General features: G+C 39.0%; 1 protein-coding gene across 14 annotated transcripts in view; it reads right to left on the bottom strand.

Moving 5' to 3' along the window:
* Positions 1-27,104, bottom strand: part of CTNND2 (catenin delta 2) — a 629,078-nt gene that overhangs the window by 156,765 nt on the left and 445,209 nt on the right. For all 14 annotated transcript variants that reach the window (XR_002434978.1, XM_021386174.1, XM_021386172.1 and 11 more), the window contains one exon: positions 3,599-3,731. Coding sequence is in view for 13 of the 14 variants with exons in the window: in XM_021386174.1 (XP_021241849.1) it covers positions 3,599-3,731 (133 nt within the window). In the remaining variant the exon portion in view is untranslated. The remainder of the gene's footprint in view (positions 1-3,598; positions 3,732-27,104) is intronic.

Below are 27,104 nucleotides of genomic sequence, written 5' to 3'. Positions count from 1 at the left end.
CTAGCATTGAACTGTTTTGAGCAGAATTGAGCAGCAACATCTTCAAGCAATAACAACACTCCCTTTACCAAGTGCCACCACTTATTGCATTTACATAGTACTACCATATTCAAAGATAAAGTGAAAATTCCATCAGAAATATAAAATCTAATTTTCTCCAGAAGTTCCTTCGGGAAAAAGTAAATGACTTCAGACCTCTGTAACCAGACTGGAGTGTCTTCATATAAGCAGTTATTAACTCTGTTTGAACATTCTTTAAGTTAGAGAAGGGCATCTGCAGATTTTGTGGCTCTGAGAGAGCTGCTGCATAAAAGAACGAGCAAGGCTTTAACAGTTATGCAGCAGTAAATGTACAATTAGATTGACATCACCAAATTCAGAAGAAAGTCTGAGATCAACCATGGTTTAGAAAGAACACCTAACAGAACACAATCAAAATTACGCATAAAAGCTCTCTCTTTTCCCTAGCCATATTTAAGGAGTTTTTTACAGCATTTCTTTTTGATAGTTAACTTCAATAGAGTATTTCCACTTCCTTTTCTTGTCAAGGACAGGGAAGAAGCAAGGGGTAGTTTTCCACACCTCAGCGGCAGAAAATAAAATATTTTAGAAGAGAAAAACCCAACAGCTGTTAGGAATCTCAGAAATGCATATAGTCATAGTTGCTCTTCTCCTTTTCTATTTGCCTGATATAATTGATGCTATTCTACTCAAAGAGAATATAAAGGCCTCAGTCCCACTACGCTCATGGGGATAAACTTATTAACATATTCCAGTAAAGTCTCCTAAGAGTTGGACGAGTCTATCACTGCACAAAACCAAAACTGGAAGAACAAAAGAATGGTTGAGTTCCAATGAGAATCATTAATCACATTTTTAGACAACGTAGCATAAATCATGCTTAAAAGAATAGTGAATTTATCTCAAACTGGTTATTTCCAGAAATCCAGGATAAAATAGACATTCTTTATGGTGTGGCAACTTGATACTCACTAGTGGTAAGTATATAACACTATTTTCTTTCTAAGTTAACTTCCAGAGTTGAAACTTTAACAGCCAAATTACATTTCAAATTCCACGCAGCCATTAGAGTGACCTAAATTGTTGCGTAATATTATCCATTCTGCGCGTGCATGTGGCAGTGTTCAAGGTCTTTTTATCATTAACACTTAACTACTGGATTCGGACAATTTGCTTTCCCTTGGTGCTTGTCAGGAGTACGACATAACAGTAGTTTTCTTAATGTGCACATTCCTATGTTTGGCCTTTCTCCAGAGTTTGAAAGGCCATCAAGGCAGTTTTCTTTCCTTAGTCCAAGTTATTCGCTACGTTGGTATTTAGTGAAAGAGCACAGTTTTCTGTGCCTCAAAAGAATTGGAATTTTTCACCTGTGTGTCCCAGTTGTATCCCAGTGGCATGTTTCCCAGTGATTGTGGGCAGTATAACAAGAACGCTGCCTTTCTTGCAGAAGGGATCAGGTATGAAACGTGGCCAGCTTCAGACAGATGAGAACTGGCCACAACACCCAGCCGCAACACAAACACCTGGCAGTAGAGTGTATTTTGATATCAGCTTCTATTACTTATATCTTCCTTCAGCTTGTAATTCAGACATATCCTTAACAGGTAGCCCATGCTTTGTCCCAGTGAAGTTTAGCAGCATCAGTCAAGTTCTTCTGTCTGGGGGAAAGTAGTACAGCTCTGGCCAGTCTGAGGGTTGAGATCTGATGTAACATCTCCCTAGCGACTGAATTTTCATCTCCCCATGCAAAAGGCTCCTCAGAAAATTCTTGCTCAGTGGAGAACCCTCCAGAGCACAAAGCTGATCCCTTTGGGTAGCTCCTGATCCCAAGAAACACACACACAAACTGCTCAAGTACTTGGCTGAATCATGGCTTAAACACAAAAGTACCTAAGCTTAAAAACTACAGGTGAATAGACAGATAAAATAGTTTCCTAGCATTCCAAGCTTCCATTTAGAAACTTCATAAAGTACTAGAAGGGTCAACAATGCACCTTGATTTTTGTCTTATAAAAATCTATAGTAACAGAAGTTTGAAACCGTATTCTCAGGAGAACTGTTGAAAAAATACTTTGGCTTCTTTTCCAAAGACAGTTCACCTATTACGGTGTGAGGATCAAAGCTGCAAAAAATAACAAAGGGGGGGAAATCCTCATTTTATCTGCTGTCCTGGCATTGCAGAGGGCTGCCTTATGCTACACTGTTTGATGTTGCCGTAACCTTGCCCTCCCAGCTCACGAGTCTGAAGTTTACAAAGGCTGATATCCTAATAGTATGCAATACATCAACAACAGCCAGTCTTCTGAAGGATTTTTTTCTTGAACAGTTAGCAACAAAAATCAAACCATGTCCTTCCCCCAGATATGAAACTACCTAGTGGCTCTCAATCTATGGCTAACAGGGGCAAGCACAAATTGCACAAGGAATAAACTGTTTTGAATATTTAACTGCTTTTCTCAGAGACTAATCAATTATTTTACTGAAACACTAAACAGTGAAGTCAGGACGAGAGAAAAGACTATGAGGAGAGTATGCAGCTGAAACTTTCAGCAATACTTGTAATAGAATTCTCTTTTCTACATTTTTTATTATTATGTTTGGGTGAATACACCCAGTGCAGCTCTCTAGCGTAGTTCTGCCAATGCCAACAGACTGCAAGCTTAGCTACTCACTTGGGAATTTTCTCAATGTGAAAAATCCCTGAAGGGAAAGCTGCTAGGGCGTGCTGTGTGAGACAGTAACGAAGGCAAGCAAGCCAGCATCACTTCACAGCTCAGACAAACAAGCAATAGCAGATCTTGATCTCAGTTTACCTTTACATGCTAGGCTAAGGGATGCCAGTACAGGCGCAGATTTACGTGCACACCACATATCCCTGATTAGCAGTATCTCTGAGAGGGCCAGGGAGCCAGTTGGGGCTGGTAACAGCTTCACACATTCAATTTTAATTGACTGCTGCGTGCTTGTCAGATTCCTCAGTGCTGCCTTCCTTCTGTTTTAACTTGTGCCAAAAGCTGAACTGGTCCCATTGACCACAGGGAACAAGCAAGCAAGAACAGATCAAGTGCAGGTACTGAACAAAGTCTGTGCTCCTTTCTGAACTGCATTCTAGGTACAATCCACATTAAATTTCGAGATCATAGGTCAACTATCACAGTTCAAGCTAATCTCTTATCCCACAATTATACATTAAAGCAGGCTTTGATTCAGAATAATTTTAATTTTCATTTTCTGTGCCTATATTTAGAGTCCAAACTTTTCTCTCTGAAAATCCTAAGGAAATGCTTCAGAAGGATCAAGACTATACCACTAACACCTACTGATACAGTGTTTAAAGGTATAGAATCAGTTAAAATACTCAACAACAAAAAATAGTCATCCAAATGAGTGACAACAGTATTCTCTGCAATCTTTCTTTCTGTATCAGTAACAAATGAATTAAGTAAAAGTTTGACTGAAATTGGTCCAGATATGTATACATGATTTCTCTTGTAACTCTTAAAAATACATATAAATAATTACAGTGATAAATTGCAGACAGCAGCACAATTGAAAATCAGGTAATTACAAATCTTACCTCTGCTTTTATTTTATTGTCTCCGAAACAGAGGTGCTGTAAGTAGGCTGCAGCATTGGACTGTACTGAGGGAAACTGATGCTGTAACATCTGTATAACTTCTGGAAGCTCTGGATCTCGCCATCCAAACTCTCTGTGAGAAAACAAATAAGAAAGACTCAACAAGAATTCTGCTATTAGTGGATGGATATATGTAGCAACAGTTTGGCCAACTAAGACAAAATATATATCTAAGTAAAACTTAGATATTTTCCACTATTTTTAAAGTGCACATTTAATCATATATGAAAGGATTTTCTGCTCCAAATAGTACTAGTACGAAAAACTTACATAAATTATAGCTAAATAACTTCATAGAATTGTCTCTACCTGCTAAAGTTCCTCAAATATAAAACATAAGAAGCAAAAGATCCATGCTCATACCATTATACAGCCTCTATAAAAATTCAAACACAGAGTACTAGAATCATAATTCTGTATGGTTTGCGAAGAACTTTTGTCAGGAAGTCTTTTATTTACTGCAATCTTTATTTTATAAAAATTGCTATCTCTTTTAATTAGCAATTACCTATTTTGTCCTTCGATGTATTGTTTTCAGTTACAGTTCAGGCTTATGTTACAAAATTTATATGATACATTGTATAATACATACTATTACACATTTTTACATATATTACAATTATACTATACACAATACACATTTATGCATCTGATTACTTTTAAATCTTCATTAGTAATACTCAGTCTAAAACCAATGATAAGCAAACACAACAACTCAGCATTTGCACTGTCCTTCAATGCTATGAAGCATGACACATCATTAGCATCAAATGAAACAACTGAGTCCAAGTGTGGTGAACAAGCCCAAGCAGGTATTCTGCAGTTTCCATAACTCAAAATTAATGTGTCACTTCAGGTCATTTTCCCCCTCTGTGTCTATGGGTAAAAGCAGTCACAAAAATGGCTTTGTGTCCCAACACCCATGCAGCCACTCTGCATGAGATAGCTGAATTCTTATGCACCTCAGAATCACAGAATCATAGAATCACCAAGGTTGGAAAAGACCTCCAAGATCATCCATCCAGTCCAACCATCCACCTACCACCAATATTTCCCACTAAACTATGTCCATTAGTACAACATCAAAACATTTCTTGAACACCTCCAGGGACAGTGACTCAGACACCTCCCTGGTTCCAGCACCTGATCACTCCTCTGGAGTAGAAATTTTTCCTAATATCCAACCTGAATCTCCCTTGGCGCAACTTGAAGCCATTCCCTCTTGTCCCTAATGCTAGTTATGCAGGAGAAGAGGCCAACCCCCACCTTGCCACAGCCTCCTTTTAGGCAGTTGTAGAGAGTGATCAGGTCTCCCCTGAGCCTCCTCTTCTCCAGACTGAACAATCCCAGCTCCCTCAGCCACTCCCCATAAGGCCTGTGCTCCAGACCCCTCACCAGCTTTGCTGCCCTTCTCTGGACACACTCCAGGGCCTCAATGTCTTTCTTGCAGTGAGGGGCCCAAAACTGCACACAGTACTTGAGGTGTGGCCTCACCAGTGCCGAGTACAGGGGAATGATCACCTCCCTCCCTGCTCCTGCTGGCAGCATTATTTCTGATACAAGCCAGGATGCCATTGGCCTTCTTAATTACCTGGGCACACTGCTTTTGTGTCATACAACTATTTTTCATCATCTTCCATCTAGTGCTACAGTACAAGGTAATATAGGAATATAGCTCTTAGGCCTTAGCCACATTGGTCCCATTTGCCCTTTAAGATGGAATTGGAGATTAGACACCACCTCATACTCAGCGTTCAGCCAGGGTCTCTACATAAGGCACCTGGGAACCCCAATCCCTTGCATCTTCATGGGAGGCACACAAGATCCACACTGGGGGATAATTCAGAGCAAGCAGGACTGAATTCCTACTTTGTTTATTTCTATTCAGTGGAGCCACCATGAAGATTACATACCCCATTTAGGTATGCAGAGCTATGTAAAATTAGGGGAAAGGGTAGAGTCCTGTGAACTTGTGAAAAAGACTGTAGGTTCTTAGCTGCAGCTACTGTAATTACTTGAGGGTTTACTGCAAAAAACAAAAACAAAAAACACAAGAACTGTTCCAAAGTCTGTCTCTTTGAAAAATTATTTGTTATCGTTAAGTTTCCTTCCTTAATTATAAGGATTGTGCTGCACTGAGGCCAAGTGCACATCACTGGGGGAATTGACCTATTCGAATAAAGCTTGCAGTAGGCAGCTTCACAGTCTGTCTCAAGTAAACTCAGGCATCTCACTCTTCAAATATGACAGCTCTCTGAGACATTTCATTGAAACAAGACTCATTTTACAATGACAATGGATTGCTATGAAACAGATGTATTGTCTGATCTTTTCTCACACAGGATGTTTGCCAGATTGAGTTATCATTATTCATATCTCTATAAAAAGATCGAGAATATAACTAGGAGATGTAGAAAAATACACACAGAATTTTATCTGCTATTTCTGTTCTGACAAAATTAATGTTAAGATGTGAATATTAAATTTCACGTTGTGTTTAATAAAAAAAAAATAACAGAGGTGTAATGTAGTGCATTATGTGTGGGCATTTCCAGTGAAACCTTGGACAACACAAACTGTTGGGAAACTCCTAAAGGAGACCTTCTGCATATGTTCAGAAAGATCTTGACACTGAACTGATATTTTTGAAGTACAGAACGCTGTAAAAAGTATCAGGGAAGCACAGAAACTTCAGTAGTTAATAGTAGGATTAGGACAATAGCTATGGATTAAACAATCCCTATCTATCTATCTATCTATCTATCTATCTATCTATCTATAGAGAGAAAATATAAGTAAACATTTCACAGAAATGACATATAAGAATACCTATGTAAAATAAAAAGGAGTATCTCTTTGAGGTGAAAAAAGTGTCCCACTTCTTAGAGAAATACTGCCTCACAATGCTGTGAGACTTGAGCTGCCTTCACCAAAGGGGTTTAGAAACTGAGCCGGTGCTTGGGAGGATCAGGCAGCCCAGCAACTTACAGGCTGAGCATCAAATACTTTGTTGGATGGCTCCTCTCCACTGCCTACAGAGCACTGACTAACACTAGCTAATATCTAACTCTTAACGAGATCTGAACTCACAGCTGAAGATGACGCAACTAGCTATGGCAAAAATGACATAGCTTAACATAACTCTATTTACAGGTTAAGTGATTCTCTGGTTAAGCACCTATTTCTGTTTAACAACAGGTAGAACAAACCCATAAACAAATCATAAATTGACAGAGGTGAGTGACAGAAACAGTATTACTTGATGTGTTGGCTTCCTCTTATGCATACTTTTCACAGTTAATGATTCCTAGGCAGTAACATGTTAACAAGTTCTTCAATCATGTTAGTCTACGTATATGGCTCTCAACCAAAGACATCATCCAGAAATTATTTTTAAATAAAAATAAACGTGAAAAAAAAAAAAAAAACGCCCTGATGAGAAATTCATTATTCCAGCTCATCTTATAATTTATTCTTGTTTAGATTCCTAGATCTTAAGAGTGGTAAGTATTGGTATTTTGGGAAGAATACAAAGCATCGGGCAGAAGGCTTGTATGACAAGACAACCAGTGGGAACTCTCAAGAGATGCTGTTTAAAACTAACTAACTATATTTCAAAGTGCTGGAATTTCTAACAACAAATTGTCTCCAAAAAGAATGATTTTCCTTCTTAACAGGTGTATTAGTCAACCAAACACACACAAAAATATTGCGTGCAATAGCACACCATGGAGTACGACAAGATGAGATTCTATGTTGACTTGTTCTGGAATCTAGGACAGAAGAGGTAATGAAGGGCAAAAGGAAAAGGTCCCTTAATCAAAGGCCCAGTTAATTGATCTAACGAACCTGCAGATTTTATATGGTATATATGCACATATGAAAACAAGGCTGTGCCTACTTTTTCCCTCTGATCTCCCAAAAGACAAACTGACAAATAAGTGATGAATAAAGATTTGTTGGCAATGTTTGTGCGCACATTGGACTGAAGTGGAAAAATTAATTCAGAAAAGAAACTTTTAACACAGAACTCCATCATGTTCTCAATTATACGAAGGAGAATGAACAAACCAGAAAAGAAGTTAAAAAAATTTAGCTCCAGTATGCATTGTCATTTCAGGCAGATGGTCTCTTAAGATTATTATATTTTAAGTAGTTTCTAAATGAATGATGGTAGCTATTTAAAACAAACAAAAATTTCTGTCAACAGTTAAGGGTGCTTGAATAATTGCAGTATTATAGCAGCCTTCAGGGCAAGGAAGAATAACTTTCGGGAGTTTATGCTTTTCAATTGTGTTTTTTTTAACAGTCTATTCTGGGTGGAAAAAAAGTAAGCTAAAGGAGAGTTTTCAGAAAAGCAAGCTTGCAGCTCTATTAACAAAATTTACATATATATTTAAATTCAGCTTAATTAAGAAAAGTTAGGAAAGCTACTCAATAAAGTCAACTGGAAAGAGGCCTTGAGAAGGGAGGACTGGAATTTCTCAAAGACAAAGGTAAAAAAAATATCAGGAATATTTTGCATAGATGTGAGGAGCTTTCAGGCCATGGCCTCAAGCATACCCCTATGACAAAAAAAATGCTCATTAAAATGGAGAGCCGAACAAACTGCTAGGGATAATAAAGTAGATTGCAGAAGTCAAGAGTTGGAATGAGCTAGGTTACACCACAAAAAGGTAAGTAAAATTAAATAGCAAACTATTCTTTACTGACTACAGTGAAAAACAATAGTGGAGTCTGTACGTGATGATTAGAGGGAGATTAAAGGAAGGGAAAAGGAAAATGAAAATCAGCCCCATCTCTATTTCCGTGAAATATCTGATATTGTGCCACATGGAAACTAGTTCAATTGGCAACAAATGAGAATCCAATCCCTAGTAAAATTATTATAGCAGAATTATGGAAAATTTGAAACTGCAGTGAGTAGCCTGAAGAAACACTACCTAGCTATTTATCAGCATCCCCACGCTTACAAAAGGTGAGAGAGGAAATCTGCACAGACGGTGAAACAAGTCAGAAGGTTGGAGTAAATCTGAGGAGATGTGTGGTGTGCAATTTTTGAGAATTCTTTCAAATTATCTGTGCAGTTGATCCAAAAATGGACAGTAAGCTAACAAATGCATATTGAAGATCTTCTGTTACTGCCTACTTTTCCCTGGGAATGCAACCTCTATGCAGCCATGGATAGCTAAAGGCTTCTGGTGGTGGCGTGACTTTTCCACTAGAAAATTACAGCTGTGTTACAACTTGACAGCTAGGAAGTATCATCATTTGAGGGAACTGATGAAAGCATGCCAGTGTTCCTTCCACCTTGTTTCTTTTACAGAAACTGTGCTCTAGGAATGTAAGACTGATCTCATCTTGAATCCTTCAAAAGTTTTTAGCTGGAAGTGGTGACTAATGCAAATAATCCGTATATTGCAGTAGGCTGCTGTCAAAAGATGGACCAAAAGGGAACACTGAGTAAGTTACATATAGAATAGGCTACATTTTATCCAGGGTTAACTGAAGAGAATCAGCTGGGAGTTGGACATGAGATATAACGATTCTGAAATGGAGCAGTATAAACAGCAGTAGTAAGAAATCCAGTTCAACATGAGGACACCAAGTATTGCACTGAAACCAATTCCTGCTCCTGCCATCACCGCACATGTACATGTCAGAAAGAAAAAGGAAAGGCAGATTTAGGAAAGACAGTTAGTAACACAGTTGACTGTACTGGCTATGTGGTTTCAAGTAAAGGTGATGTTGAGTACAGGATACGTACAGCATCTGACTATTTGCTTGAACTTTGCAAGATTTTTTTTCTTCTTTTACCATAAATTCTGATTACACACAGAAATGCAACACCAAAACCCTGTTACATCTGTGTAAGCACTGGTTTTAAAAAACCTACAAAGTTTTAAAACATAGGTCTCCAGCTGTCAAGTAAGAATACCAACTGGAATCCTTACAAAGAATCTGAGAAGCAGGTGTGATGGCATCGTATGCTATTTATCCATTGGCCACAGTAAATTTGATGAGAGCTTGGATTCTTATTTCTAATTTACATTATTGGAGCAGAATATTTGCATCTGATCAAGCAGTTGGCATATGCAAGCATTGGCATGCAGAGCTATTCCAGTCTCAGCATCATTCCCCAAAGGCAGTGATATGAAGATGCCTTCTACGAACAACCATATGTTTGACAACGACTTAACTACCACCAAGCACTTACGAAAGACAGAGAATGCACAATTTGTAAACATACTCATTATGAAATTGTATGTTTACACCAGACTTATCTTTATGTACCTGCCTGCCTTAATAAGAACATACATATGTAAAACAGGCTTACAGACTGGTAAAGGAGAGGCTACCATATATGAAGCATATGAAGAAGCATTACTAATCCCAGCCTACAAAGTTTTGCTGCACTACAGAGATATACCCTCGTGTTTGCTTCCCTCCCCTCCCCCCCCCCAAAAAAAGATTTCAATAAATAAAGCCTGAACATTTCTTTTGCCTCATCTCTGAAAGGAGAGCTCTGAGAATGTGTTTCTGGTAGTACTAGGAGAAAACAAATTACATGAATCTTACAGAATCAAACACAAAGAGAACTCATCAAGAATCAAAAGAGGATCAAAGAAAGAACTACCTCTCTTATTCAAGAGGAGAAATGTACTTCGATCAAAACTATTTTGCAGGGAATATACCAATACTATAGGAATCTCTCTCTAAGGATTTTATCTCAGTACATTTAAAAAGAGTGTAGAGAAGATGTTAAACTGTTAAACTTAACTGATAAAGAAGAAAAAAAACATTTAAAGATAATCCACAAAAAAGGAATGAGATACAGATATGAAGAAGCTATCTAACAGCTTTTTCCCTCATTTTCTTTCTTTCTTTCTTTCTGTGATTCTTGGGCTGTTGGTCAAACTGTTGGATTCTTTCACACTTGCTTCAAGAGGCATTTCAATAATGCTCTCATTAATATGCTTTAACTTTTGGTTACCCCTGAAGTGCTCAGGCAGTTGTACTAGATGATTTTTGTAGCTGCCTTTCAACGGAACTCTTCTAATTCTAAAACAAAAGTGAACATTCTATACTTCACTTATCAGGAGTGGTAATTCAAAATATTTCCTTATAATATTTTCCCTTTTTCAAGCATATTTCTTCATATCCAAGCACATCTATGTACACATAGTTATTTATTACTGCATGCCGCAAGCCTGATCTGAATGATTTGCTACAATTTAAGAGAAGGCAGAGCTACTGTATTTGCTACTAGTATTTCTGAAAATGGAACATGAGAATTGGATGAGATTTAGCACACAATTTTAGGAGGAAAATATAAAGATGTCAATCTCCATTCCACTCACTTTAGAAAATGCACAAAATCCATACTGCCTTTTCTGACTTCTAGTCCAATTCGGCTAATGGAGTGTGCAACAGCAAGCCACTGATCATCTTCATCTTCAGCTCCATGCTGATACGAACAACATACATCCACAGAATGCAGTAACGCCAGGTTTAGGTCTAAATCCCCTAAGGCAGCAATGAACACATATCAGTTTGACTGCATGTCCTTAGATGCTTTATTTTTATTTAGGCATGTAGTTTATCTCTTCTCTAGCTTTCAAATTTAACACAGATGATTGCTCAACAGCTGCACAAACATTTGGTGATCCTGTTGAAAACCCGCAAAAAGAATCTTCCTGTTACTGCTATGAGGTGTTCGCCTTTTCCTTGTCTTATGCTTCCATGTGGCCAAACCTAGAAGAACCAAGTAGTAATGCTCACCCAGCTTCCTCGCAAATGTGATTTTTAGACTGGTGTCACAATCTATTTGTGTCTGAAGGTGAGGTGTCAAAAAAGACGTGCTGTGGCAGACACAGAGAACTCCTGCAGAGCGGTGACAGAGATGCTCGACCTGTTTCAGGTCATTAACAGAACTACAGGCCTGAGATGTCAGGGCTGACTTCTAAACATCAGGTCTCCTATATGGCAAAGGGCTAAATCTCTCTTGTACCATGGCAAGAATTCCCAGCTGAACATTGCTAAAACAATTCTGTCTCAGTACGCTTTATATACACTTGGTAAGGCATCCATCCCTCCTCTGCTTTTACAGTACAACCTGTGATTTAAAATTTAAAATTAAAAAATGTAAGAAGTGAGCTTGTGAGGAGGTAAGATGAAAACTACTTCAACATGACAAAAGTGGTCTGGAGCTGAACTTCCTGTAGATTCCTTGAGGAATGTCTTCTGAAAATATTTATAAGATGCTACAGTTGAATAGAGATTATTCAATGAAACCAGCCCACATGGTATTATTTATTGCTCTGTGGTACTGCCTCCAATACAGCACCATCACACTCAGAGGCATGAGTCTTAGCTGTTCAAGGTCACCCTGACTTCATTTACAAATGTCTTTTTAATTGAAATATATTTCATAGAATCATAGAATCATAGAATTAGCTAGGTTGGAAAAGACCTACAAGATCATCCAGTCCAACCATCCACCTACCACCAATAACCCCACTAAACCATGTCTCTCAACACTATATCTAAACGCTTCTTGAACACCTCCAGGGACGGTGACTCAACCACCTCCCTGGGCAGCCCATTCCAGCACCTGACCACTCTTTCAGAAAAGTAGAATTTCCTAACGTCCAGCCTAAATCTCCCCTGGCGCAACTTGAGGCCATTCCCCCTCATCCTATCACTAGTTACAAGAGAGAAGAGACTGACCTCCAGCTCTCTACAACCTCCCTTCAGGTAGAGAATTGTAGAGAGCGATAAGGCCTCCTTTGAGCCTCCTCTTCTCCAGACTGAACAATCCCAGCTCCCTCAGCCGCTCCTCATAAGGCCTGTGCTCCAGACCCCTCACCAGCTTCGTTGCCCTCCTCTGAACACGCTCCAGGGCCTCAATGTCTTTCTTGCAGTGAGGGGCCCAAAACTGGGCACACTACTCGAGGTGCAGCCTCACCAGGGCTGAGTACAGGGGGACAATTACTTCCCTACTCCTACTGGCAACACTATTTCTGATACAAGCCAGGATGCCATTGGCCTTCTTGGCCACCTGGGCACACTGCTGGCTCATGTTCAGCCAAGCATCAACCAACCCAGGTCCGTTTCCTCTACACAGTCTTCCAGCCACTCTGCCCCAAGCCTGTAGCGTTGCCTGGGGTTGTTGTGGCCAAAGTGCAGGACCTGGCACTTGGTCTTGTTGAACCTCATCCCATTGGCTTCAGCCCAGAGATCCAGCCTGTCCAGATCTCTCTGTAGGGCCTTGCTACCCCCAAGCAGATTGACACTTTCTGCCAGCTTGGTGTCATCTGCATCTCAATGCCCTCATCCAGGTCATCAATAAAGATATTGAAAAGCACAGGCCCCAGCATGAACCCCTGGGGAACACTACTCGTGACCGGTCGCCAGCTGGATTTAACTCCATTCACCACCACTCTCTGGGCCCGGCCCTCCAGCCAGCTCCTTACCCAGCAAAGACTGTACCTGTCCAAGCCATGGGCTGCCAGCTTCTCCGGGAGAATACTGTGGGAGACAGTGTTGAAGGCTTTGCCAAAGTCTAGGTAGACCACATCAACAGCCTTTCCCTCATCCACCAGGTGGGTCACTCGATCATAGAAGGAAATCAGGTTGGTCAAGCAGGACCTGCCCTTCACAAACCCATGCTAGCTGGGCCTGATCCCCTGGTTGTCCTGTAAATGCCGCGTGATCTCCCTCAGGACAATCTGCTCCATAACCTTCCCTGGCACCGAGGTCAGGCTGACAGGCCTGTAGTTCCCCGGATCCTCCTTACAACCCTTCTTGTAGATGGGAGTCACATTGGCAAGTCTCCAATCCTATGGGACATCTCCAGTTGACAAGGACCACTGACCATTTGTGAACCTTTATGAAATAATCTTTCACACTACTGACATACTGATTTTCACTTATTTGATTCCCTCACTCCCAGTGAGGGAGCTTTCAGGAAAAAAGTTGGCTGTGTCCTGAGGCAGCCATACTCCACTGCAGCTGATAAAATGTTCTCTCTCCTCTAGATTGTGGAGTGGAGAGCAGAGAAAAATTAGGGACTTTGGTGCTGTAGGATATCTTTAATTTTGCCATTTGTATTTTTTTAATTGTTTTTCTTTTGTTTGTTTATTTTTAGAAGGAGTTGCATTACTCTTTTGGGGCTGCTGAACTGAAACAGTCTTGAAAATCTTGTTTCATCTCTTCCTCTGCAGGTATTTGCAAATACAGCGCTCGCTTGTGCAATGGTGAATAAAACGCAAATTAGGTAAGCTATCAAGATGTCTAATTTATCGCCCTTCTCCCTGCAGTGCATAACATTTTTGTGATGCCCTACTACAGAAGGGTTTCACAGCGCACTGCATCATCATATTAACCCTTCCCTGAGAGGTCTGCTTACATGTACTTGCCTCTGTGCAGCACACTCTTCACAGGGAGGATTTCACAAGACTGAAACTGTGCTCAGTGGCAGCACTGTTATTCCAGCTGTGGGCATGCAACTCTCAAAGATCAGGAAGGTGAGAATGCAGGCAGGAGATGGGAACAGCAGGCAGGACAAAAGGTGTCAAGCCCTGACTCTGCTGTGGACTTGCTTTGCAAGATAAAGTCGTCTTATTTGGTGTCTTTCTCAGAGGTGTGATAGATTGTCTCTGTCCTTTGAGATCTTATAAATCAAAATCGTCTCTTTTTCTAGAACTAGTGTTTTCATTCAGTTTCTTAAACCTTTATTTCAGTGACAAAGGAAAAAAGCTTTTGGAATCCTGCTTCTATCTGACTACATGGAAAACGTGTTTTCCAAACACCTTATTGTCCTAGGGACATGCAAGGAGGATGACAGCTGTTCAGCTACCCACACACATTAGGGCACCATTGCATCTATATAAAGGACACGGCAGCAGGGCAGCTCCCCATTGCCCTACCAGCACCAATTCATGTCATGCCTGTCTGCAGGACAGGAAACTGGCACACACAGCACTCCCTCACAATCTCAGAGCATCTACTTTTTCCCTGAAATAACCACTTCAACAGTCTTAGTTTCAGCTGGGACTGAATTTTTTCTTCATAGCATCTGGTATGATGCTACGTTTTGTTTCTAGGAGAAAAGCAATGCTGATAACACACCAGTGTTTCCAGTTGCTGCTAAGCAGTGTTGTACAGAGCCAAGGCCATTTGTAGCGAAGGGCCCAAGGAGCTGGGAGGGGACAGAATTAGGACAGCTGACTTAAACTGGCCAAAAGGATATTCCATACCATACAACATCATGCAGAAGGAGTTTTGAAGGGAGTGGGAGTTCATCTCATTCACTTCTACTGCTTAGGGGGCTAGCTTGGCACTGTCAGGGGTGGTGAGCAATTGCTTGTGTATCACTTGTTATATACATTCATATATATATATATGTATTGCAATAACTATTATCCTTTTCCATTTCTCTATCTTAGTAAATAGTTTTATCTCAATCCATGAGTTCTACTTTTTATTTTTCTGATTCTCTCTCCCATCCCACTTGGAAATGAAGGAGCGAGTGAATAACTCTGTGGTGCTCAGCCACCTGCCACGTTAAACCACAAGTTCCTACAAGGTTCTGGGGAGTGCAACCCCTCTTCACTCACAGTTTTAAACATCACATCACTAAGCACGATGAGCTTAGTAAGCAGCCCCAGCAGCTCCTCTCCAAGCCTTTCCACTGAGTGCGACTGAAAGTCACATTTCTGTAAGGTTTAGGGAAACCAAGAAACAAGCAAATTGGATGTTTTCCACCTTTCTGCAAATACAAAGCTTGAGAAGATTGCCAGCCATGCAGCCTGCAGCTTGACACAAGAAACTGGGGAGTATAACAACCAGAAACTGGGTACTTTATACGTATGCAGATACCAAGAAGGAAACGCCAACAGTGCATGTACAGTTCAGCACAAGCTTCAGCAATCTGTACTGTGGGTGGAGGGAAAGGGTGTCCACATGAAGTTCTAGAAAGTATTAATCCTAAACTCTTCTGTTTTCTTCTTTCTTGAGTGCATTATTGGTTTACTTGGTTACCATGCAGCAGCTGCTCCCATGTTATCTCTGCACATGCATACTCAAGCATCCCTCTTATCTATCCAACACTTTGCAGCACTCCCTGTCTTTCTGAGCACAGTGATCTCTTCAAAGTGGGCATTCTTTTGATGCTTAAACAATGAATATTAAATAATAAAATTTGAAGGTAATTCAAAATATCATACAGATATGTCATACAAATTGATTTGCCCTCAAACAGTCTACGAGAGAGGAAAGCCAAGAGGAAAGCCAAGAGGAAAAGCAATGTGAATTTATAATAATGACTTAGAAAAAAAAGAAATGTTGTCTTTTGCACAACCACACTCCTGAGCAATATTTTTGAAGAAACTATTTTTGTTAATTAAATTTGAAAGGTGTACAACACAGCAAATGCACTTGAATTTGATCTTCCTGTCAAAGGGAAATACAGACTAATGTTTTTTCTTTGCTGCTTTATTTCAGCTTTCATTAAGCATGAAAAGAATGGTCTCCCGCATACTAGCTAGATGAATCTCTCAACATAAAACTACTAAAACAATATGATAATGCATGCTCTTGGCAGTCAAGTTCTAGAGTTCATGGGTTCAATAACGGAAGAGTCAAATTGTTAAAAAATTGCTCAGATGTAAAGCAGTTGGATGGAAGGAAAAAATAACCAACGATTAGCAAGTACCACCACTCAAATGCTATTGCTATTTCTCCGGTCATGTCTTTCATCTATATTATACATAAAACACTACAGAAATTCTTGGGATTTCTTCTAATGCCGTATGCAGATATCACCACCTTCATGTCACACATGGGTAAACAGTGATGGCACTTACAAGGCTCTCTCACAAGAAAAAACTAAAAAAAGTGGCAGAAGTTAGAAGAGCAACTGTGAAATCCTCAGCATATTTCCAGCTCTCTGAACTGAATACGCTGACTCACTGTGAGCTGACTGCAAAAGCTTCACAGCAACGGAACTGCAAAGGATCTAGACAGTGTTCCAAGGGAGCGCAGGACAAGAAGACACCTTCTGGGCCATCAAAGCTAATTTCTGCTTGCTAGTCTCCTTCTATGTGGCCTGTATGATGCACCACACATTGCTCAAGCTAATGACAGCCTCACAAAGGAAAATTTTGATTTTAATCAATCTCAGACTTCACTGACTCTATCAGCAGCTCAGGTTTATACATGAAAAAGGATCTGTCACACATACCCATTCAAAAGGGGTATATTTTTTCCCCTCTTCTAACAAGCTGTCCCCATCACATCCAATATAAGAAATATTATTTCTCCTCCTTTAGATTACCAAATCAGAAAACAAGGTTGCACTTGCAGGGGAGAGTATTAGGAGAAAGGATAATTTCTAGGTGGAAACAATATAGCCTGAGAACATTTTTGGTCTCTGTTTGGTCCCAGCATAACCCAGAGACTCTCCACAATAGTATAAACCTAGCAAAACAATGACGAGCTAATTGGTGGACGAACAGGACTAACAGGAGTACCAGTGGCTCTATAAGACCAGGGAATCCCACTACCCTGAATTTTTGTGTTGGTAACAAAACCAGACCCAAGCCAATCTTATCTAAAAAAAAATGTGTGAAAACAAAATCAGAGAAAAGTGATTTTACATTGATGATACACAGTTCACTGCAGAAGGAGGCTGTGTATTTTAAGTAAACCTAAAATACACAGCTCATACATGTATTTGTTATTTTTTCTTCAGTAAAATGCAACTCTCAAGAAAACACCTTTTTCCAGCTCCTCTTTCAGTAGCCACCCTACCATGCTGCAACTGGGACATGACTTTTCCATCCCTTATAAGAGGAACAAGACTGTAGGCTGTTCTGCAGAAATCTTTCTAGCCGAGCTGTGAAACACTAATAAACACACTGCAAAAAATAATCACACTACTGAATCAGGGCAATCGCCCTTATCAACAAATGGGAGAAATACTGCCAAGGATCTGTCATTTATAAATCAGAATCAATATCTTGAAGAGATCCTTGAAGGAGAATTTGTTAAGAGAAAGTACATGCCTCAACCTATCAAAAGTCTTTCCTCAGCCTCTGGAAGTGCAACTACCTACAAAAAATGATGAGATCATGTTAATTGCATGGTATTTATTTCCATGCAATATATTCTGGGTGGGATTTTTCACCTGATACATTGAATTCAAGTGCCCTTGACCTTAACTGAGCAAAGAACCTAGCTGATATATGAAACCCCCATCATACATTACGCCAGCTGCAAGAAGTATGGGCTGTGCTGTCAATCTTCCCCTGTCCCTTCCCTTTTTTTCTCTTTCCCTTTTTCTTTCCCTTTCCCCTTCCCTTCCCTTCCATGATGTAAATCATATGAGATCATATGAGATGAGGACATATCTTGCCAGGTGGCAAGAGAGGAGGAAGGAATGGAAAAAAAGAGCAAATTGAGAAAGAGAAAAACCAATGGAGGATATTGATTAGATTGAAAAGAAAGGTTCAATACATTAAAGAAAAACATAAGCAATCAGACCAGGGAAAAAAAAAAGCTGATGACAAAGTGCTTCTTACTGAAGCTTAATTTTGGTCATCTCAGGACAAAAGTGAATGATTTTGAAAAACAGCAAGATGTAAATTTAAATATAAAGTTTAGAAACAACAATGTTCACAGATTTTCATCTGTGTAGACTGCACAGTAGGAGGCTGGGAGAGGGAAAAGTCTTGAGTTTTTTTAGGTCCATGTCAATGCAAAAGTTTTTCATCTAATGGCAAATACAAATTCACTTGAGACCTTGTGCTCCTGATATAAATTGATAAAAATGAAACTGATACCCAGTTTCATTAAAACTCAGTGTGGAAAGCTGCGGAACTGATCTATTACAGAGGATATTGCAACTGATATTATTTATTTATTAGTGGAGAAATCGCTATATAAGCTACTGAAATGATTTTTCTCTGTTTCATAACAGTTTTGTGTGAACATAAAGAAAGGTGATCACACTGCAAACCTGACTATACTAGAGATGAAGTTCAGAGCACACCGCGCTCCAGTTTGTGACTGTGCTTGTTAACCACAGCTTTAACTTACTACATCACATGACTGGAGTCTTTTTCACTTGGAAGTCCATGTAAGAAATATGTTCGCAGATGGATTTTAAAGAATTTCTATATATGAATTTACATGCACAAATGAAAGGACTGTATCAGATGTTCTCAGGAGCTGATACTAATTTACATCAAGGAGAATATCCTGCAGCCTTCTTTTCACACTCATGGATATCTGAGATACACAGCAAATAGGGGAATTTTTGGAATACACAAAATTCTGTGTTTCATAACGGCGGGAAGCTATCAGCCTTCAGACAGGGGTCCAGATAAAACTCAGAAAATAAAGTAGTTGAGCACCTTTGCTTTTCAGAACTTTATCACAACTGTGCACTTGCAATATTAAAGGCAGTATTTAGTGTATTTAGTGTATATATATATCTAGTATTTAAGTGCTTAATCTTCCTTCAAAGCATATCAAGCACAAATTTCAGCTTGCTGAGGAACACACAAACTAATGTTACAGATGCCCAGCAAATTAAGTTTCCATCTCTCCATCTTCACTTGCTACATAATGAGATCTAAAATATTTTACCTTTTGTGGAGTGCACAAGAGACCACAATGTCATAACCATTTTCATATCGAACTGGAAATGATACATTTTACTTGTATAGTGCATATTTTAAAAAGAAATAAGCATGTTAATTAGTTACTTGTGTCCACTGTAATTTTGGAATAGGAAAACTGAGAAAAATTCCATCAAAACAACAATTTAAAAGATATCACGAGTATGTTTTCCATTGGCCTTGCAATATATTCATTTCTGAAGCTTTTGTGTAACTGATTACATCTTTTTTTTTAAACTTCTAAGAGTAAATAGCAAAACTAATTAGCTGCATACTATTAAGTTAATGCACATTTATCTACAACAATTCAATTCTGACTGTGAAATAATCTTTCTAGCCCATAATTATACTCCAGCTTAATTAGCATAATTTCCACAGCACATTCTTTATTAAAGAAGCTGACATAAGGGTTGATCTTAAATACCAAAGATACTCTAGACAACTAGAAGAAGGGAGACAGACATAGCTGCATTAAACACCTATTATATCGTACAAGATAGCACATGTAAAACAGAAGATGAATTAAATACTATCTGCACTATTACAAGCATCTGAAGCTGCTTTCAGAGAGGATAAGCAAAACACTCAAGGACTTGCAATGTCCTTGCTAGAAGTGGCACACATGCTGCCCGCTTTGTCAGCCCTGCCCTCATTCCATCCCTCTCACCAAGGGCTGCATGCAGGTTACTTATTATCCCACTCCATGTATGAGCTTCCTTGATGCGGCTTCCACGAGTGGCTCTATGAAAGAAAATGAGCACTGTCTCTTACATCAATTTAAGAGCAGCCAGTCAATTCCCACTGAGCAGAGCCACTGTAAGTGAAGACACATCAGTCACCAGGCTCGTTCGTTTGCTGGTGGGGATTTAATAACCAGACTGCCAGCTGGTAGCACCTGGGCCTCTTAGGGGCACTTCATTCCCCGGTGCTTGGGCCGAAAATGCCAAACTAATTTTTCAACAGGTCAATGAGAAGTATGTAGGCAATGGTATCTAAGTACTGTAGTGCTTGATGCAAACAAGACATTTTGGAAGAAAGGCCTAGCAACCCTTGTATCAAGAACCCCAAGAATCACCTTGATCTCCTCCTGCTGATGTCTGTGGCAGGCTGGATGTCAATGTACACCAGATCTATGCTTCTGGGCTATGAAATGTAGCCTCTATTGTTACACACACAGAACCCCTCAACTCAGTTAACCGGAATGTAAAAAGTACTTGCTTCTGTCTTCATCTGTTACTAAATACTGGAGGTTAAAAATGAGCTGTTATCTGAAGTGCTCTTGGGCTTTGTGAAGGATTTTGACTAAATACGTTATGTTGGTGATGGTGTCCTTGTGCTTTTCTAATGGAATAGTTACAAATGGTTACAAAGACAATTTTACCTATGGAGGATTATCACTGATAGCGTGAGACAATGAAAGGCACTGACTGAGATTTTCAAAATCACTAAGGTGATTTAAAGGCAAAACCCTTGTAGAGGATTTTAATTTAACTAGATTTCCAAAGTGCCTGAGACTTTCCTGAAAATGTAGGCTTCAGCTTTTAAATCACATAGGCCCTTTTAATAGGTTTCCTCGCTCTAATTAACATTTTATTTTGAGGTTACTGCTACTAAGCAGAACCAGGACCAAAACGATCTCTGCATACTAATCAGTCATTGAATCCTGCTGCTGAAATGTAACATGGGAGGAGATGTTCTCAACATTCAACATAAATTTAGAGCAACAGAAACTAAGAAATCAGTTCTTGAAAACACATCAGCAATACCTATTTCAGCTCATTGCTTTCTTATGAACATAACTATGCAAAGCTTGCATGATTAGAATTTAAGATGAGGAAATACATCATAAGTGAGTTTATAAAAACATTTTTATTTTTATTCTGACATACAAATGATGCATCAACTGCTGCCTCCAGACTACTCATACGCAGCCAGTTCAACGTGTTTCTAAAGCACAAGAAAAACTGAAGCTGTCCTAACAGTTGTGGCTGCCATGATAATGGGGCCTGGCTGTAGGTAAAACACCTTTGTCAAATCGCACACCACAAATTATTTCATCTCGCTACTTTTAAAATCATGGTCTCCTGTTTGTCCTGTATTTTCTCTTTGACAGTTACTTAGCTCTGTCAGTTTTTCTTTGCCTTCTCTTTCCAGAGCATCAGAGCCCTAAGATCAGAAGAAAGAAATTCAGTTTCACCCTTCGATCCTGCAGCTTTGAGTCGTAAGATAAAGAGTTATGGCTTGAAGACATGAGATAAAAGCAAAGCAATATACTCACAGCCACAAACTCAATGAATTAAACTAAGAAAAAACCCTGTAGGTCAGGCAGAGATCATGCAGAGTAAGCACAGCAAGAGACAAGGAAACAGGAGGCATAACTGTATTGTTATCTTTTCCATGTCATTTCATCTCTCTATACATCTGTTCTGCTACCTATAAAAAGGTCCTCCTGAAAGGCCTTGAGAGCTTTCTGTAAAAACCACTAAACTCCTGGGCAAAGTATTATGACATGGTGCCGCCGTAGTGGTGCAGAGCAGACAATAAAGCTTGGATGATTTTAAAGAAGGTGAAAATCCAAGACATGAAAAGCCATCAGTAGGCAGACTGTTGACTACCATTTGTTAAACAAGCCTTGTGCTAAAAGAAAATTAGAGCAGTTTAGTAAAAGGCAATTTGTTTCAAATGTCTAACGAGGTTCTGCTTTTCATTTAAGTTGCAAGGTGATTTCCTCTTGCCCTAAAAAATGGATTTCATTAAAATACATTCCTCATATCCCAGTACTGAGAATTGGCACCAACAGGAGAACTTATTCACAATACATATGAAGAGTGAGAGAGAGATGCTTTAGAAAACAAATCAAAAAACCTAACATTTCTTAATCTTATTAAAAACAATCCTAGCGTATGTAACCACAAGGGATGTTGATCACCAGTACTCGCTGAGGATAGAACGTCATCAAATGACATCTGAAGTCAGCATTTTACCTGTTCTTTTACCAAGTTATCAATAAAATACGTGAATGCCTCTCACAGCTGAATGCTTGGGGAAGTTTAATGACTGTTTGAGCATGTTAGAATTGCTCCTGGTTTTCAATGTGAAATACTTAGTGAAAAGATTTTTACTTTATATACGCTCCATGGCAGTTTTATCTTACTTCTTGAATGAGTCTGGGATGTGCGAACTGTACAGTTGAGTATTTATCTGCTACCATTCTCCAGATACATCAGCATTTATCGGCCTTTATCATCACCATCTCAATTGTTTACCAATTGGTACACATCAAAATACAAATCCCACCACCTCCATTAAAATCAGTTTCACCGTGAACTATAAGGAGGTAAAAAGCTTACATTTCTACAGAATGCTGCTTGCCTTGGCTAGCAGTTGATTTCTTTCTGAGCAAAACAGGGTAACATCTTTAGCCGTCAAAATCTTAGTTATCAACATGACTGCTCAGCATTAGATTAATTTTTTAAATCTTCTAATTTTAACACTAAAGCCACATACTTACAAGGCATGCTTAATTCCTTTATAAGTGATAGCAAAATCAAATGATCAAAGAGTTCATTTTTTAAAATTGAAATTCATTGCTGTATACTTTATTAATTGCAATATATGTTTAAGAGTTTGACATTGAATGTTATCCAATATACGTATTTTTTAAAGGATATCTACAACAATACACAGCACAGCATCGGATTCTCAGGGGCATGCTTTATGAGGACAGTACAGTGTAAACGAGGTACAATCAGGAGCACTATAGGTATTTTTCTGTTATCCTGGAGAAGACTTTTGAGTGTTGGAAATCAAATAAAAACTAGAAAATAGGCAGCTGAACAAATCCAGCCATTTTTTATGTTCTCACTGCATTAACAGCTCTCAAAGGTAACAATTAAGAATGCATTTATTACCACATTAAACTTCCTGCTGTGTCTGCCTCAAGACTATCTTTGGTTGATTGCAAAATGCACAGAATCACAGAATTGTAGGGGTTGGAAGAGATCTCTAGAGATAATTGAGTTCAAACGCCTGCTAAAGTAGGTTCCAGATGGGTCTATCCTTCCAGCACCAAAGTGCAGAAATCACATCAAAGGTGAGTGTGCAGCTCCTACGATGCATTCACTTCTCTGCTCTCAGATTACACTTACAGTTTACTAACTCCGGGAAGATGTAAACCGATTTTCCTCATCACTGAAATAAATGCACTTTATCCTTATATGGAGTGGAGTGGACTGTGAAGATGAACTAAAGAGACTGATGTCAATTTCATTTGATAGGGAATATGGTGAGAAGAGGTCTCTTCTACTATTTCTATAGATGTTGATGGGGAAGAAAGATGATTTTCTTGCTTTTCCTTGACTGGCCAGCTGTCATAAGGAAAATAACTGGCATTGTAGTGCCTTTTTAAGGACCCTGCAACACTTTCGATCTGATGGGCCTGCTCAATTCATATCTGCTTCTTTTACTCTATGGTACACCGAGGGTGGGTTATTACAGCTCTTTCAGATGTTGGTAAGCAGTCTCAGTTTACCTGGTTCGTACCACAGAGACTGGCACAATAAGACCGTACATGCATGCTATCACAGAAGAAGCTAGTAGTTCAGGCTTTCTTTCTCACAGAGCAGTTTTCTGTCACTGCTCCTAGTAACTCTTCAGTGGCTGACTGATTGCCCCATACTCGAACCTGCTCTTCCGGGAGCTTGGGGGAGGACAGGGACACAGACAGGGATGTTCCTCTGGCTGATCAGCAAAGAGAGGAAGAACGCCCACTTTGGGAAAACAGCAGGATGAGAAAAAAAAGAAAGAAAGCGTCTGAGTAGGGACTGGACTCCTACACTGGTTTGGAAATGAAACTGCTCTTTAAAAAAAAATTACAATTGACATGGCATCCACCCCCACGTAAGGCCACAGTTGCGGAATGTCCTATCTCTCACTTTACTCAAACATATGCAGAGTTTTTCAAGACTCTTGTAAAAATGTGAGGAGTTTTTAATGTTTGTAATGAAATCCCAGATCTGAAAAAGCCATGAATATTAAAACTCTCCTCCAGCTGTAATGGAGACACAGTACAATGCCATAACTACAAGTATTCTTATTTGATGTTCGGAACTGTACTGCATTGTGGTTTTTTAATGCTGACTACTGCAAAACTTGGATGAGATAATGAAAAAGTTAGCCACCATCACAGAACTGACTGATGGAGACTGACACAGCCTAACAAACCTTGCAGTTCTCAGTGAGAAGTGCAATTCATTTCCCAGCCAAAGGATTACCTAGAAAAATTAAATAATGTTGTGATTTTATGTAAAGACTTGGTTTAAGGCATATTCAGAGCAAACTGACTAAGTATCTGTTGAAATAGAAAGCAAACAAACAAACAAAACAGCTAGTCTCCCTCCAAAACAAAACAAAACAAAAACCTATGCACCTGTCTGCTTGCATTGGTAGGACACTGACCTTTGACTCCCACAGTGCAGGGAATTACCAGATTTTAACTGCATGAGATCCACTGAGACAGGCAACCCCTAGCAAGTGTGAGTCAGATTTCAGAACAGCACCTTCAGGGGATGCCAAGGCAGTACCATCACCTCCCTAAGACACAAAAAACGGTGCCAGAAAACGTACTTTGTGTACTTTAGGATTTGTGTCTATCTCTGTAACCTCCTATTCTTGTTTCTTATCTTTAAATGGAATACTCAATTCCACATAGAAGTTTTGCTGCTGTTTTCATTTGAGTAAAGGAAGTGAAGATAGAAGAGAGAAATTTTCTCCTTTAAACAGCCTGTTTATTGATCTTACATACATTTACAGAAAACCTTACAAGTTACAGATACTTTATTCTTTTCTTTTTTACTTTCCATGCACAGTGAAACTGGCAATTAATTGCGCTAAACTCTGGAAATACCAGTATACTGGAAGATAATGATCTCCAAATGATGTCTAGAACGGCACAGAAGTAGGAAAACAAATACAGCATCAGTGGCTTTACAATCAATTAGCTTAAACTAGCACAAACCTGTAAACTGGCCATTAAGCAGAACAAGAACAAAGCCAAAAGCTGTCTGTTTGCACCATTCTACAGGATCCTAATGATCTTTTTTTTCCTAAGATCTATTCAACTTATCTTTTATATTTTACTGTAAAGGTAGTTGTAAAAACATTTGGTTTAGTTCATCTATGATGCGTTCTAATGCTTTTAATATTATGAAAATAATTCAAGAATAGATAGCTCTCTGTACGGAATGAAAAACTAGCATCTAATACATACGAGAGTCATGTTTTTAAACAAAGCAGTTTAAAAAACATCTTTGTAATGGGAATGAGGTCAAACTACTGCTGCACAGAAGAGCTGCGTTCGTGCACAAGCATCCTAAAATGCAGTTTATAAGCCAGCACAAATAGTTGCATGTCCCACTTCACAGAACAATTAAATGATTTGAGGACAGCCAATTTTACCCTTGCTTTTGCAGTATTTATTAAATAGTAGTATACAGTATATATAATGACTGTCTGCCATTGATATAGCATGCATATGCATATATGAGGGTTTACTTCAATAGTAAAAAGAGGAATAACATATACCATTAACATTTCTGTATTATCTTTTTTCAGACTGTACACATGTGGCTGTGATCACCAACTTCAAATCAAACTAAAAACAGTGGTATAGGAACCTGCATATCTTAAGTTTAGGATAGGTTACCAGGTATTTTTCTTAGAGGAATTTCAGTTCAGTTGTTTGGCCATACAGCTTTTTCACAATCCAGTACCAAGGAAAATTTGGAATCAGCACAACAGACTGAAACCCGCAGTGGGGTTGTTGCTGGCATTTAGCTCACCAGGGAAATGTATGTCTTAACTGCCATAGCTACCCAGCTCTGAACACATACCATTTGTGTACAATGACATTCTGTTAGCAAACTGCACTGCTGAGCAATCCCAACTTTATTAGATCCTTAAATCCTAATTTGTTTCAGGTTGACATGACATAGTATGATTCGGCTCCTGCTGTTAGTGATATTGTTGCAATGAAGAAAAAAAACCATCTGTATCTTCCCACACAGTCAATGACTGTGAGAATCTGCGTGCTAATGGATTTTTTGCTGCTCTGGAGTGTGAAGGCATTAAAATTTATTTTTCTACCACAAACAGCATGAATGAGTATTCAAATTTTCTAGCTTTTTTTTTTTTTTTGTAGTGTTTTCGTTGTACAAATGTACATTTTATCGAGACAATTATGTTTCTCTAAAATCTTCAGTCTTTTCATTCAATTTTAAGTGTTGAACACTGCTGTGCCACTGTAGTTGTTTACCAATCAGATGTTTTGAGTCAGACTGGAAATGTTGGAACATTACAGAAAATAGAACTTGATAGTAAATGAAAGAATACTTACGGAACACGTCTTAGCATCGTTTAGGAATCGCAAAGCAAAAGTTCAGATGACAAATATAAGGACTAACACTTCTGCAGAAAGGACAGCATGTGGTAAATCTGTACCATCAGGTTTAACAAAAAAGAGTGCAAAAGCATCCTAATCCTAAATTTCTCTAGAAATAAAATACCGCTTATTAGTGAATAAGGTTTTAGTAAGACTTTATGAAGTATTGCATATCAACTACAAACTTTTACTGCACCACAAAGGCCCATAGTTTTGATAAGAGCAGTAGTAGAAGTGCGAGCACTTTCAGATTCTACTGATACGAGACTTTTATCTTTTGAATCTAAAAAGAATGCAGAATATAGAAATTAATCCAATGCTT

The sequence above is a fragment of the Numida meleagris genome, chromosome 2 (genome assembly GCF_002078875.1).
Source record: "Numida meleagris isolate 19003 breed g44 Domestic line chromosome 2, NumMel1.0, whole genome shotgun sequence".
NCBI classification, from domain to species: Eukaryota; Metazoa; Chordata; class Aves; order Galliformes; family Numididae; genus Numida; species Numida meleagris.
The sequence above is the reverse complement of the archived record's forward strand: the minus strand, read 5'-3'. Positions and strand labels throughout refer to the sequence as shown.